The 16,306-nt window shown below is 33.9% G+C and overlaps 1 protein-coding gene across 12 annotated transcripts in view; it reads left to right on the top strand.

Annotated features, from left to right (window-relative positions):
* The window catches only part of CSNK1G3 (casein kinase 1 gamma 3), a 113,776-nt gene that overhangs the window by 67,992 nt on the left and 29,478 nt on the right, over positions 1-16,306 (top strand). For 10 of the 12 annotated variants that reach the window (XR_005988852.1, XM_041761537.1, XM_041761538.1 and 7 more), the window contains 4 exons: positions 11,284-11,369; positions 11,488-11,572; positions 13,593-13,741; positions 15,392-15,487. Coding sequence is in view for 11 of the 12 variants with exons in the window: in XM_041761537.1 (XP_041617471.1) it covers positions 11,284-11,369; positions 11,488-11,572; positions 13,593-13,741; positions 15,392-15,487 (416 nt within the window). In the remaining variant the exon portion in view is untranslated. The remainder of the gene's footprint in view (positions 1-11,283; positions 11,370-11,487; positions 11,573-13,592; positions 13,742-15,391; positions 15,488-16,306) is intronic. The other 2 variants (XM_041761545.1, XM_041761540.1) reach the window with 1 other exon arrangement.

Genomic DNA, 16,306 nt, shown 5'->3' with positions numbered 1-16,306 from the left:
TTGAGGAATAAACTGCCATTTGCTTTGTGTTAATAAAAATCTGTGTTGCTTAGAAGAATAACATTTCAAGCCTCTAAGTGGTAAGCTTTCTGTACAGGAGCAAAGGGATCACAGAATGGTTTTACAAAAATGCCTTCTTTCTGTGCTGTCATCTGATGATGTGATTCATATAATTTCTCACTTAATTGCCCAAATTCCTGAGGACAGCTCTGAGGCTCCCAAACAGCTTTTTAGCAGTTTAAAAACATGTATTTACATTTTATAATTACATTTTAACAGTTTAAAAATGAATTGGACAATTCCTCATTTTCTTAGACAAAATATGATGAGCATGATTTACATTTTCTGGATGATTCAGCCTTGTAAGTTTTGTATGATTACTATTATATAGTAATCAAGTTTAGTTGGAGAAGGTTATCTAAGTTTAGAGAAAATGCATTTAAATACCAGTGCTTTTTTTTTTAATAGATGTTATTTTTTAGAACAGTTTTTTAAAAGAAGTTTTTGATTTACAGAAAATTAGGCAGAAGGTACAGAGATTTCCCTTATACTCCCTGCAGCACCACCCCAATATCCACATTCCCCACCAGACTGGTACATTTGATGAACCTACACTGACACATCATTATCCATCTAGAGTCCATAGTTTACTCTTGGTATTGCACATTCTGTGGGTTTTAGATACATTTATAATTACATGTATCCACCATTATAGTATCATACAGGAGAGTTTTACTTCCCTAGGCATCCTCTATGCTCCACCTAATCATCCCTTGTCCCTTACCTCCCTCTCTCCAAACCCCTGGCAACCACTGGTCTTTTTATTGTCTCCATAGTTTTGCCTTTTCCAAATACATGTAGTTTGAAATAAACAGTATGTAGCCTTTTCAAACTGGCTTCTTTTACTTGGTAATACGCATTTAAGATTTCTCCATGTTTTCCATAGGTTTCCAAGGTTTTCCAAGGTTTCTTGATAGCTCATTTCTTTTTAGTGCTGAATAATATTGCATTGTCTGGAGGTACCACAGTTTTTTTTACTCATTCTTCTACTGAAGGGCATCTTGATTGCCTCCAAATTTTGGCAATTATGAATAAAGCTGCTATAAACATCCATGTACAGTTTTTTTTTTAAGATTTTATTTATTTATTCATGAGAGACACACACACACACACACACACACACACAGAGGCAGAGATAGGCAGAGGGAGAAGCAGGTTCCATGCAGGGTGCCTGATGTGGGACTTGATCCCGGGACTCCAGGATCACGCCCTGGGCCAAACGAAGGCAGGCTTCAAACCGCTGAGCCACCCAGGGATCCCCCTATGTACAGGTTTTTATGGGACCTACGTTTTCAACTCCTTTGGGTAAATACCAAGGACAATGCTGGATCATATGTTAGAAGTATGTTGTAAGAAGCCCCTAAACTATCTTTCAGAGTGCCTGCACATTTTGCATTCCCACTGCCAAGAAATGATCCTATTGCTCCACATTCTGGCCAGCCCTCGGTATTGTTAGTGTTTTAGATTTCCACCTTTATTAATGGCTATGTAGTTCTTCTAGGGTTCCTGGGACAAACTCCTGTGTGGAAAAGAGCTTTTTCCCTCCACAACACCAAGCAATTCTCAGACACTTGTAGTAGAATTCAGCTTAAATTCTGACATTGTCTACCTGGAGATAGCATCTGATCCCAAGGTGTTAAGAATTCCTTCCTACAGGATTGCTCTCCACATCCTACTTCAGATACCACTTTGAAGCTCTAGGTTGTTACCTGTGCTTCTGACTGATTATCTGCAGATAAGAGGCTCCAGTACCACCTTCCTTAAGTTCAATTTATTTGCTAGAGTGGTTTCATAGACTCAGGAAAGAACTTACTTAGGTTTACCAGTTTATTATAGGACATGATAAAGGATAAGAATGTAGGATGAGATCTCAAACAAAGGCACTTCTGTCCTAGTGAAGCTTGTGGGACCTGGCTTGCTGACACATGCAGCGAACGTTCTGGTTCCCCAAGAACCAGAAAAGTCTAAAGTGTAAAGTCTTCTAAAAGGGTAAAAGAGTTGTAAAGGGTAAAAAACCTCTTAGGTTTTTATGGGGGGTTCATTACATAGTCATGATTGACTAATGCATTGGCCATTGGCTAATTCAACCTTCAGCCTCTCTTCCCTGCCAAAGGTTGTGGGGGTGGGACTGAAATTTCCAACCCTCTAATCATATGGTTGGTCTTCCTGGCAACCAGCCCCTGACCTTGAGAGGGTTCAGAATTCACCTTCATTAATAACAGGATACCCATTTCACCTTTATGGTCCGGAAGTGTTTTCAAGAACTGTGGCTAGGACAGGCTGGGTGGCTCAGCGGTTTAGTGCTGCCTTTGGCCCAGAGTGTGATCCTGGAGACCCAGGATCAAGTCTTACGTTGGGCTCTCTGCACGGAGCCTGCTTCTCCTTCTGCCTGTGTCTCTGCCTCTCTCTCTGTGTCTCTCATGAATAAATACATAAAATCTTTTAAAAAAATAAAAAAAAAATAACTGTGGCTAAAGACTGAATATATCTTAAGAAATATATATCTGGTGAATGTCATCTGAATGATGATTATATTTCCTATAAATCACTGTGTCACAGTAGTGTTATCTCATTTTAATTTGTGTTTCTTGATGACACAGGATGTGTAGCATTTTTTCATATGCTTACTTGTCATCTATGTATCTTTTTGGTGAGGTGTCTTTTAAGGTCTTGTGCATTTGTACTTTAATTTTTTTTCAAACTTTTTAAAAGATTTTATTTATTCATGAGAGACACACAGAGGGAGGCAGAGACATAGGCAGAGGGAGAGGGAGAGGGAACCTGATGCGGATCTTGATCCCAGTACTGTGGGATCACAGCCTAAGCCAAAGGCAGATGCTCAACCACTGAGCCACCCAGGTGCCCCTCTTTGGCCCATTTTTAATCAGGTTATTTGTTTTATTACTGTTGATTTTAAGAGTTCTTTGTATATTTTGGATAATAGCTCTTTATGAGCTGTATCTTTTGCAAATATTTTCTCCTAGTCTGTGGCTTATCTTTATTCTCTTGACAGTGTCTTTAGCAGAAAACTGAAGTTTTAATTTTAACCAAGTCTAGCTCATCAACTATTTCTTTCAATGGTCACACCTTTGGTGTTACATCTAAAAAGTCATCTCTAAACCCATGGTCATCTAGATTTTCTCCATGTTATATTCCAGGAATTTTATAGTTTTGCAATTGACAGGTCTTTTGACCCATTTTGGTTAATTTTTGTAAAGAGTATAAAATCTATGTCTAGATTAATTTTTTTTAACATATGGATGACATCCAGTTGTTTGAGTACCATTGGTTGAAAAAACTTTGCTGCATTGTATTGCTTGTGCTTGTTTGTCAAAGATGATTATATTTGTTATGCTGGTCTATTTTTGGCTCTCTATATTCTATTCAATTATCTTTTTGTTCTTTCACAAACTACTGTGTATTGATTACTGTAGATTTATAGTTATTTTGGGTAGTGTATTTTTTAATAGGGTTTTTTTATATTAAATGTCTTGTAGCATACTATTTATCTTGTGTAGTACTGTTGCTGGCAGTACGCTGTTCTTTTGATTTGCTTTTCTTGATAGCCAAATTCATTGGGTCTTATCTAAATTAAGAGAACTGGATTTCAAGAGACTTCTTTAGGAATCAGATGAATGCATGTGCTGAGTTCCATTGCTCAGAAAAGTTTTTCTCTTTATGCATTCTTGTTATTGCTAGACTGGGTATCTGGATTGGTGAGTTGTTGCAGCAAATTGTCTTGCATAATTGTGTCTTTTCTTTTCCTAAATAGGTTTGTGTTTTCATTTAACAAAAACCATTTTAATTATATAATTTTGAAAGATGTTAATGAGCTCAGTGAATCTTGAGAAAGAAGAGTGTTTTGGGTTTTTTTTGTGCAATGTTAGGGAAATGTAATTTTTAACATTTTTAGGAAGAAAAAAGTGAAATATTTACTTGTAGTAATTTTTGCTTTAAAATTTGTGTTTATTTATTTATTTTAAAAAATATTTTATTTATTTATTCATGAGAGACACACAGAGAGGCAGAGACACAGGCAGAGGGAGAAGCAGGCTCCTTACAGGGAGCCCAATATGGCATTTGATCCTGGGACTCTAGGATCATACCATGGGCTGAAGGCAGGCGCTAAACTGCTGGGCCACCCAGGGATCCCCAGTTTTTTATTTATATATAAAGAATGATTTAAATTTTCTTCAGGGAAAGAAAATTTTTATATCTTTCTTCATCCTTTTATTTTTCAATTTTTTTTAGTATAGCTGACATACAATATTGCATTAGTTTCAGTTGTACAACCTAGTGATATGATAACTTTATATCTTTGAGACATAATGTATATGCATTAAAATATACAGATCTCAAATATATCACTGAAAGAATTTTGATACTCTCCCCTCTTTATGTTGTAGTCATATACATATCAACATACACTGAAAACTCCACTGTTATAAATTTTGTTTTCAACAGCCATGTATATCTTTTTATAAAAAACACTCATGTATCTTAAAGATCAAATATTTGCAATGTATTACTCTTTCTTCATTACCAAGGTTTTCTTCATTGTTTTCTTTTGAGCTCCCTTGTCTTGCCTGTATTTAGTTTTGACTAACATGTCTTGATCTCATTTTTCATTTTTGCAGGAAAATGCTGTAATGAGCTTATTTTTTTGCCAACATATATGTGTATATTACAAAGTTTTCCACTTCTAAGTGTTTGTATATATTTTTTTTGACAAGAGTAAATTTGAGCTAATGAAAAGGGAGTATTTTTCTGTTGCTGAAAATTGAATTGAAATTCAGTCAAAATAGAAAACAGTTCTAGGCATACAAGGAATGAAATCAGTTTATAAAGAGGAAAATAATGTTGAGGTAAGGAGTAGAACTTTTAAGTAGAAAAGTATTGCAGAGGGTGTACAATAAACATTTGAATAATTGATGGTTTCTGTTTTGCTTTTGCTTTCTGACATGAAAAAAGGGTGGACATGTGGTTTAGAATTCTGCCTTTCTCTTTCAGGTGCATATTTTTGGGCTAGTCTCTTAACCTTTCTGAGCTTTTGTTTTCTTATTTGGGATTAGTTGTTGCTTTGAGTATAGCTAGAATTTTAAAAGATCATCAAAATGACACACTGACACATACTAGGCTCTTAATATGTGTTGGTTATATGTATTTTATGTGATACATATATCCTTAAAAAGCAAAGTTTAATTGACTGTTTACATAACTTGTAAACTTAATGGAAAACCTATTTAAAAGATTCGTTAAAGATACCTATTGTAAAGTAAATCATTGCTTTCTAATTTCTTAGTTGCTCATGCTAAGGGTCCTTATAATAAGAATTCTTGGCTTTGAGGGAAGCATCCATTTTCAAACAGGCCTTTGTAGTTAAGAGCTTTAAAAAAATGTGAACAGGGTTTAATAAGGACCAGATTGCCTTTGGAAGTTTTTTTTTTCCCCCCATGAACCAGAACTGTTAAAGACCTGAGGAGGTATTCTTTAGTTATTACTGTGTTTCAAAGATAAAGCCTTCCCCATGACTTCTATTACTCACTACATGATGAAATTTACTTCCAGATTTGTCAGTTGATGAAAGAACACAAAGAAAAGAGTTATGAGGGTAAGAAACATTTCAGACTGAGTTTCAGAAGTGGTTTATTTTACTAGTTTGTATTTATGGCTTGAACCTTAAAATACTGTGGAGGTTTTGAGACTAATACTGTTCTCTGAGACAACCATATAGGCAAGATCACTTATGATCATGGCTTGTGGGCACTGTAGTAACTGAATCCCACACCTTGGATAGAATTTAGAGGAAAATTGACTTTTATATTGTGTTCTGCTCTTTAACAGTGCTACTTGGAGGGGTCAGTATTTATGTATTGTTCAGTCCTTGAAATTTATCTCTACAATATTTCTTTTTGATGCTGCTGAAAATGGTATTGCCTTTTAAATTTGTTTTTCCAGTTGTTGGTTACTTTCAAAAAAGTACAGTTGATTTTTATTTTTTTAAAAGATTTTATTTATTTATTCATTAGAGACAGAGAAAGAGAGGCCGAGACACAGGCAGAGGGAAAAGCAGGCTCCTCCTCGCAGGGAGCCCGATGTGGGACTTGTTCCCTGGTCTCCAGGGTCATGCCCTGGCTGAAGGCAGTGCTAAACCGCTGAGCCACCCCGGGCTGCCCACAGTTGATTTTTATAAGTTGACCTTGTATCCTGTAACCTTGCTAAAGACTCCTATACTAGTTCTCAGAGCTTTTTTGTAGATTACGTAGGATTTTTCACATATATAGTCATAGAGTCTGCAGAGAAAACTAGTTTCGCTTACTCATTTCCAATCTGAATACCTTTAATTTTTTTTTTTTTTTTTTTTTTGTAGAAACAAGAGTTTCCATTACGACACTTAGTAGATAATGTGAGAGTGAACATCCTTGTTTTGTTCCTGATTGTAGGGGTGCCTTTCCCATGTAAGAATTATATTAGTTACAGGTTTTTCATAGAAGTCTTTTGTCAGAATGAAGTTTTTTGTCTATTCCTTGTTTAATGAGTATTTTTTTTATTGTAAATGCGCGTTATGTTTTATTAAGTGCTTTTTCTGTATCTTTTTAGGCAATCATATGATTTATATCTTTTATATGATCAATTACATTGGTTTTTGAAAGTTAAACCAATCTTAAATTCATAGGATGAACTCTACTTAGTCATGGTGTATTAGCTTTGAAGGATTTTGTGACTGTGTTGATGAGGGACATTTCCTGTATTTTCCTTTGCTTTTAATGTCTTTTACTGGTAATATCGTTAATGAAAAGAGTTGGGAAAGATTCCCTTCTCCTCTGCTTCCTGAAAGAGTTTGTGTAGAGCTAGTATTATTCCTTAACTGTTTAATGGAATTTACTAGTGATGCTCTCTCACCTTCACTTATATTTTGGGAAGTTTTTAAATTATAAATTAAATCTCTTTATTTATTATAGAACTATTCACATTATCTTTGTAACTTGTAGCTTTCAAGGCATTTGTCCATTTCATCTGAGTTGTTGAATTTACTGGCATAAGTTCATAATATTCTTTTACCACTCTTTTTACCATTCTTTTTATGTATGTAGGATCTCTCCTGGTGCCCCTTTGTTGCTCCTGATGCTAGTAATTTGTATTTTCATTCTTTTAGCCTAGTGAGAGCATTAATTTTATTGAATTTTTCATGTAGCCAGCTTTTGATTTTGTGGGTTTTTTAAATTGTCTTTTTTTGTCATCATTGGTTTCCTCATTTATCATTATTTTTTTCCCTTCTTCTTCTATGTGGTGATGTTGGCCTAGACATAGATAAATGAGTCACAATACAGAGTCCTGAAATGGACCCCTACCCAGATGCTCAATTGGTTTTCAAGAAGGGTGCAAAAGTAATTCAAGGGGGAAGAGGATAGTATTGTAAAGAAACTGTGTGATAATAACTAGGTTTTAGTATTGAAGAAAATGACTTTAAACCCTTACCCACATGGAGCAAAAAGAAGAAAAATTACTTCAAAGAATCCTAGATTTAAGTTTAAGAACCCAAACTGTAGAATTTCTTGAAGAAAAAATAGAAAATCTTTCTAACATTAGGCTTACCGGAGATTTTCAGATAGGACATAAAAAAGCATAAGCAGGGGATCCCTGGGTGGCGCAGCGGTTTAGCGCCTGCCTTTGGCCCAGGGCGCGATCCTGGAGACCCGGGATCGAATCCCACGTCGGGCTCCCGGTGCATGGAGCCTGCTTCTCCCTCTGCCTGTGTCTCTGCTTCTCTCTCTCTCACTGTGTGCCTATCATAAATAAAAAAAAAAAAAAAAAAAAAAAAAAGCATAAGCAAACAACAACAAAAACCTGATATATGTTGTGCTTCATCAAAATGTGAAATTCTGTTCTTTGAAATATACTGTTAAGAAAACAAAGCAAACTACAATGTGGGAGAATGTACTTGCAGAACTTATATCTGACAACTACTTGTATCTGGAATACACAAACAACTCTTACAACTTTATAACAAGACAAATAGTACAATTAAAAAAAATGAGTATAATATTTAAATAGACACTTCGCAAAAAAGATGTATGAATAAGCAGTAACACTGAAACAGTGCTCAAAAAATATTAGTCACTGGTGAAATTCAAATTAAATCACAGTGAGCTAACACCTCACAGCCATTAGCATGGCTAAAATATAAAAGAGTGACTATGCTAAATGTAGGATGGGCACTACAGCAACTGGAATTCTTATACTTTGCTGGTGGAAATATAAAATGGCACAATTTCTTTGGAATACAGTATAGAAGTATCTTAAAAAGTAAAGTCTATACTTTTCATATGAAGCAGTAATCCTCCTAAATATTTACACAAGAGAAATGGAAACATATGTTCACACAATCTGTATTTGTGTATTTGTATTTGTATGTTTTTTGTATTAGGATTTGTATTTGGATGTATCTGTATAGGATGTTCATAAAGGCTTTGTATTGGGATGTTCATAAAGGCTTTATTCACAGTAGCCCCAAACTGGAAGTTACTCATGGTCCATCAACTGTTGAACATATAAATATAAATATATTGTGGTATACTACTCAGCAATAAAAAGTAATGAACTACCAACGCATGGACAAACATAAAGACATTATGTTGAGTGAAAGAATTTGGACCCAAGTGTCCATAGCATATGATGTTTTTCATGTGAAACTATTTTTAAAAAATCAAATTTAGTGTAGCCTGACAGAAAGCAGATAAGTGGATGTTTCGAGGCCAGGGGAAGGGGAAAAAAACAGGCAATGGGCATTAGGTAACTTTTTGGAGTGTTGGAAATGCTTGTTGATTGTGGTGATACTTTGATGTACCTTGTTAAAGTTTTTCAAACTCTACCCTTATAATGCGTGTATTTTATTATGTGTAAAGTATACTTCAGTAAAAATAGTTTCTTTTTTTAGTGCTTATCAAATCTGGCTGTATTTCAGAATCATCTGCTAGGTTTTAAAAAATGCACGTTCTTCTAGCTCATGTCATACATATACAAGGAATCAGTCTCCAGCATTAGATCTGCTCATTTGAGGCTTTTAAAAATTTTAGAGGTAGGACGCTTGGGTGGCTCAGTGGTTGAGCCATCTGCCTTCCACTCAGGGCGTGATCTCGGAGTCCTGGGATTGAGTCTGCCTGTGTCTCTGCCTCTCTCTCTCTCTGTGTCTCTCATGAATAAGTAAATAAAATCTTTTGAAAAGAAAAAGTTTTAGGGATGATTGTGATTCTCAGTGGGACTTCAGAAATAATGTTTTTTCTTTGCATAACTCCATTCTTTAGGTTCCCAGGATCTAATAAAGTGAAATTGTATATATAAAATATATTACTCATTTTTTTCATGTTATTCACATCCCCACTTTTATTAATGGCTCTAAAAAGACCTTAAGTCTATTTTACTTATTTTGAAAGTTTTCTGTTTCTAATAGCATATGCTTACATTGTTGTAATAGAAAATACAAGCAAAAGGGAAAAATTTGCATTATACTGCAGTTTGAGTATATGAAATAAGAAGGTGGAATGTCTTTTTTAATCCTCTAATCTCATAATCCTAATTACTAACAATTTGATATGTTTTCTTCTGAATATCTTCGTTTGCTTCTAGGAAAGGGACACATATCTAGTATTATATATTTTCAAATGTACATTTTTATATTTAGTACATGTTGAGTGCCTGCCCTATGCAGCCATTATACTCAGTCTTGAGGAAAATGAGCCAAGAGACATCTGCTGTCCTATAATCTGCTGTCTGGTTGAAGGATAGGTCTTGACTAGATAATATCACAACATATATGCAAACTGTAGCTAGTGGTACAGAAAGCAATTGTAGAGTGAGATTACATAGTAGAAATTAAAAGGTTTTTCTGTCCCGTTTGCGCTAGTGCAGAGCCATGCTTTGAAAAGTTTGCTTTTTCAAAAACTTTCAGTACTGCTTAGGTAGTATGATGATTACTCATTTGGATAAAATGTCTTACACATGAACATCTTTTTATAATTAAAGTATTGTTTCTTCCTCTTATTGTTAGAGTTTTTATGTTATTTTACTTTATTTTATTTTATTTTTTTACAAATCCTGTGTCGAGGGCTGACTTTCAATAGATCGCAGCGAAGGAGCTGCTCTGCTATGTACGAAACCCCAAAGTTTTTATATTATCTTAAAATTGTAATAAATCTTAGGCATTTAACTTCAGTGACAAAAACATTGAAAAACTCAGCAGATGTATCTTTCCAAGCCTTCATCTGTAATTGTCACTTAGTTATGTGCTATATAACATTTTGTTACTAAAACAACAGCAGCAATTTGAAAATGGCAGTTTGTTCTAGCAGCATATTTTTGGTTGGTTGCAGAGGGGTTATTAATGTTGGGATGTGTCAAACACAAGTGTTTTTAAGAATATATTACACAAAATCCTAAATGTATTTGTCATTATTGGAGAGTATATAGAATGGACATTTTGTGTTCATATTAAGTTCAGGAAATGCAGAGTTAAGTGAAGTTAAACATTTTTATCTCTGAGGTTTTTCTGAACCATATTAAATATGTTATATCCTGGGTGTTTAAGATGGAGCTATAGTAACACATTGACTTTGTATTTGACTATGGAACCCTTTCTGCCTTGCTGTATACTTCTATGGATAGATATCTAAGGAGAGAAATGAACACCCAATAGAATCTTAAAAAAAAAAAAAAAAAACACAAAAAAACAAACCAGAAAAACCATAGTGGCATATATTAAAGATGCACCATAATTTTATTTTATTTTATTTTATTTTATTTTATTTTATTTTATTTTATTTTATTTTATTTTATTTTATTTATTTTATTTATTTATTTATTTAAATATTTATTTATGATAGAGAGAGAGAGAAAGAGAGAGAGAGAGGCAGAGACACAGGAGGAGGGATAAGTGCCTCCTGCCGGGAGCCCGATGTGGGACTCGATCCCGGGACTCCAGGATCTCACCCTGGGCCAAAGGCAGGCGCCAAACCGCTGAGCCACCCAGGGATCCCCAAAGATGCATCGTAATTTTAATGTTAAAAACATTGTTTAACTGGACATGATTTGTTGCTTGTAAGTGCTAGGTATTTTACATTTATATACTAAACTTTGGGGATTAATTTATATGTAACCAAAGAGTTAATTCTCCATTCTTGTATCCTTAACTAGGAAAGTGAAATTGATGTTTCTCTTATATTTCAGAACAAAGTAGAAGAGATGACTTAGAAGCTTTAGGTCATATGTTCATGTATTTTCTGAGGGGCAGTCTTCCTTGGCAAGGTTTAAAGGTAATGGTTTTTATGTTTCCTTTGAAAGTTATAAATTGTTAATATGTTAAGTTTCTGTCTTCCAAGTAGTTAATTTTAAATTTACCACTTTCTCAAGATTTTTTCCTTTCTTTTTTAGGCTGACACATTAAAGGAGAGGTATCAGAAAATTGGAGATACAAAACGAGCCACACCTATAGAAGTATTATGTGAAAATTTTCCAGGTAATGAATAATACCACACTGGTACATGTGCTTACACAGGAAACCAGAGCTGTTAATTTCCATTGCTCAAGTTTATAATTCCTTTTTTTATGCTTAAAAAAATGAGTTCAAAGTATGATTTAAAAGATGTCAGCATTTCATGCATAAGCCATGGGGGCAGTTTGTGTATTTTCTTTGTTAAGATGGTATTAATAGATGAAAATCCCATCTTTTAATAGTGTTGACCAGTATCAGCTAAAGTATCAGTGACATACTTTTAATAAGTTAAAAGATTTGCTGAGAAATGCCAACTATAAAGTTTTGGTGCATAGTGTTAGTCATTTGAGTTTCATTGTCAAGCTCAAAGGAGGTGTGTGTTGTATGATTTAGTTTTCAAAGTACATTAAGATCTACAAACCTTACTACTTTTAGGTGAATGTTACATTGGGGAGCTTTATGAAAATAGTTTTACTTCCATGTAGAGTTTTGGCAACAAAAATTTACGTAAGATTCCTAAATCAATTAAGGGATGATATTAATTTGTTGCTAATGTATTAAGTAAAACATGAACCAAACCTGAAGGTCCAAGATTAAATTCATACCTCACTTCAGTATTCATATGTCCTCCTGGAGAATGCTGGCATCATTGCTGTAGTATCAGCGAGCAGCGTGATCTCAGGTAGCGCTTCCTCAGATTTGCTTATATTATTCTTTGACAGCAAACCCTAATTACATAATTTTCTTCTTTGCTGTAATATCTAAAAGTGGAAGATTAAAAAAAATACTGGTTGACACTACTAGTGTAGGTGTAGGCAGACTGGCTATGTGTTATTATGAAGCCTATACAAATTTCTGCAGGATAAAATGGGGATGTCAAAGTAAATTAACCAGGTAGCTAGGTAGAACGTGGAATAGTGAGAGTCACTCTATGAGGAAGGTCACTGAGTACCATTCTTATTGCCTGTTGGACTGTGCAGGATCCTGTTTTCACTGGCCACTGTAAATGAATTGAATCGGAAAAATACCTGAGAGTAACCTTCCATCTCTTAGTATAGTGATTTTCTATGCCCTGATGGTGAAACCCTGTTTTACTAATTGCTCACCATTTTACTTGTTGACTTTTATGACTTTTTCTTTCTTTTTCTTTAGGAAAGTAGGACCTATAAGAAAAATGCATATCTCTTATACTTTGAGAATTACAGTGGCACAGAGAAATTTGTATATTACCAGATAATTTTATATGACCAGAAATTAAAAGAATTAAATTCTGCTGCTGTTTTATTTCTGAGATCTCTTAGCTTTATTTTGCTTGGTTAGAATTATGTTAGAAATAGCCCAAGTTAGAAATTTGAATCTTCTATAGGTCAGTTAGTGAATGTACCTGATGGTAAAAAACATCCATCAAGTGAGTGCAGATGCTTTAATATATAATTTAATATATAAATCAATTCACACTAGTATTTTAAATAAATTTTAAGTTGATGAGCTAAGTATGATGCTTGTGTTTAAGTAATTATGTATTATTAAGTTGCTAATTCAATATTTAGTACTATCCAAGGTTTCTATTCAAAGCAACAATGTAAATAAAAATTTGAGCCTTTCCTAGTGAAATGAAATAAACGTATTTATTTAATAAAACCTCTCATTTCTCTGTTGACCCTATTTTTTTCTTCCCTTCTCTTCTTTAGAATTTCATTGAGATTAAATTCCTAAAATTTAAAAAATTTTAAGATTTTATTTATTTATTTGAGAAAGAGCATGAGAGAGCAGCCCAGGGAATGGGAGAAGCAGACTCCCCGTTGATCAGGGAGCCTGACACGGGTCTCCATCCCAGGACCCTGAGATCATGACCTGAGCCAAAGGCAGATGTTTAACTGACTGAGCCACCCAGGTGCCCCTAAATTCCTAAAATTTTAAATTGCAGCAGGATTTTGTTACTTTTTCATGTTTTTATAACATTGTATTTTTAGATCTTTAAATAATTTTATTAGTAATGAGTAGATAGAAAAGTATAATCAGAACAATTTTTATTCCTTTCTAGAAGAAATGGCAACATATCTTCGTTATGTAAGAAGGCTAGATTTTTTTGAAAAACCAGACTATGACTACCTAAGAAAGCTTTTTACTGACTTGTTTGATCGAAAAGGATATTTGTTTGATTATGAATATGACTGGATTGGTAAACAGTTGGTGAGTACTTGCTATATAATGAAAGATAATTTGTAGTCTTTTCTTTTCCCTGCAGTACAGCTTCTTCAGTGAAAAGAGTGAGTACAAATAATTTTTTTAAAAGGATTAATTTTATTTCATTTTCATGGGCATTTTAGGTAGCACAGTACTAAAATTATTCTTTGAATTTTATAAAAATCCCATATTTGGACCTCCTGCTTTTAAAGTAATGAGTTATTTTGAACTTTTCATTCCTGATTTAGTCCTTAATGTCAAATATAATTTTTTTTTATATAATATCCTCTTACTTTATTTTTTTTAAAATATTTTATTTATTTATTCATGAGAAACAGAGAGAGAGGCAGAAGCAGAGACACAGTCAGAATGGGGAAGCAGGCTCCTTGTAGGGAGCCCCATGTGGGACTCCATTCCGGGACTCCAGGATCACGCCCTGGGCCAAAGGTGGGCGCTAAACCGCTGAGCCACACAGGCGTCCCTATCCTGTTACTTTAAAAGATCATTTAGTGGGCAGCCCCGTTGTCTCAGTGGTTTGGCGCCGCCTTCAGCCCAGGGCATGATCCTGGAGTCCCGGGATCAAGTCCCACATCGGGCTCCCTGCTAGGGGCCTGCTTCTCCCTCTGACTATGTCTCTGCCTCTCTCTCTCTCTGTCTCTCTCATGAATAAATAAATAAAATCTTAGGAAAAAAAAAAAAAAGATCATTTAGTTTTATTTTAGCCATTTCTCAAAACATTAGTAATGTAAAGCTGTGGGTTTTAATTAGACTAATAGTTTTAAGTTTTGTCTTAAATAGACTGATACATAAAAATTGGAGCATGTTTTGGCTTTCTAAAACTATTTTTTATAAAACTTAAATTTTATAAAATTTTTAGAAATTGTCTTGAATGTAACTATAGGATTGGAGCTCATCACTTAAAGGGACACATCATGAAATTCTTCTTTGAAGAGACAACTTTTAAAATATTTCTTCTCACTAGTTTTTTAAATAAGAATGTCTTACAAGATTTCTTTAATTGTGGCTCACTGTTAGTGAATTTTTATCCATATTTGGAGCTGCCAAACTCTCAGATTCAGGTATTTTTGAACAATTCACTTATTAAAGTGTTTGATCTATATTTTTCTTGAATCCAAAGTGATTTACTATATATGGTATCTATGATGCATATCTGAATAAACTGTGCTTAAAGTATTTATATTGAGTTTGAAACATATTTGAAAAGTAAAAATTTTTAGAAGTCTCTCCTGAATCAAAATATGGCCAATAGGCCATTTTATTAGCTTATTTAAAAAATCATTTCCTTATCTGTTTGAAATTACTTATTCTGTTTATACATTAACTTTAAAAATGAGACATACATAAGTACACTTTCATATGAGAAAGTAACCTGAAAGTAAAGATAACATTAGAGAGTATTTTGTTGATGTAAAAGTGAATACTTAATAAAATATTTAAATATTTTGAAAACAGTATAAAAAGTAGCTACATTTCTTTTGTTTTAACTTGTTATTTTTAATGATATACTTTGTGATATCTTTTTGTAGGCTTCACTTTAAGTGTCCTTTATTATTTCCTTGATTCCATGAAGCAGCTAAATTATTTTAAATAAGACTTCTAAAATAGAATGTATTGATGCTAATTATTGTATTGTAGCCTACTCCAGTGGGTGCAGTTCAGCAAGATCCTGCTCTGTCATCAAACAGAGAAGCACATCAACACAGAGATAAGATGCAACAATCCAAAAACCAGGTTTGCTGCCCTTTCAGATGTGAAATGTCTTATTTGCTTCTGTATTACCTTCTGACAGTTTAAAAGTAAATCTGGTATTTTACCATGCCCAGATGGTAGCTTTACAGGTGTGTGTACATGTGCGCCCGTGTGTTATGTGATCACATACGTACACATGTAGATAGATATTGAAGGATCAAAATACATTTTTTAATACATAAAACAGATTATATGCACATGCATATTAAGGATTGAAAATGCATAGATTTGCAACAAATAAACCATTTCCCCCTAATTTTCATTCTTTACGAAGTTTAAAAATCACAAGAACATGTTTAATAAATTTCTCGTTAGTGGTATAAATTAGCATAAACTTTGAGCAACATTTGATACTTTCTTAGAATGGAAGTAATTGGATATCCTATTGGAATAAATTATAATAGGAGTTAGTCTTTCTAACTATAGTTTAATTTAGCTCAATACATTTTTTGCTGAGTTTCTGCTTTTTGAAAGCTACTATTCTACAGGTCGCAGAAATGCAACAAATAAGGAAAACACCTGTAAGAAATTATTTTGTAATGAATGGCTATGAGCTCACTCAGTCTCTGAAATCAGACATACCTGGATATGACTCGATCCTGGACAAAATACTTTATCTTTCAAAACCTAAGTTCTCTCATCTGTGAAACAGAAATATCCCTTGTTAATTCCTATAAGTATGCACTACATCTCAGGTCTCATGGCTCGTGTTACTGTTACTGTGATCATTATGATAAACTCAGAAATAAATACATCACTGAACAGTGTAAGCTGTCTCACATGAAACATATTAATAAAGTG

Source organism: Vulpes lagopus, chromosome 7 (genome assembly GCF_018345385.1).
Source record: "Vulpes lagopus strain Blue_001 chromosome 7, ASM1834538v1, whole genome shotgun sequence".
In the NCBI taxonomy this organism is placed as follows: Eukaryota; Metazoa; Chordata; class Mammalia; order Carnivora; family Canidae; genus Vulpes; species Vulpes lagopus.
This window is presented reverse-complemented; position numbering and strand designations above follow the sequence as displayed.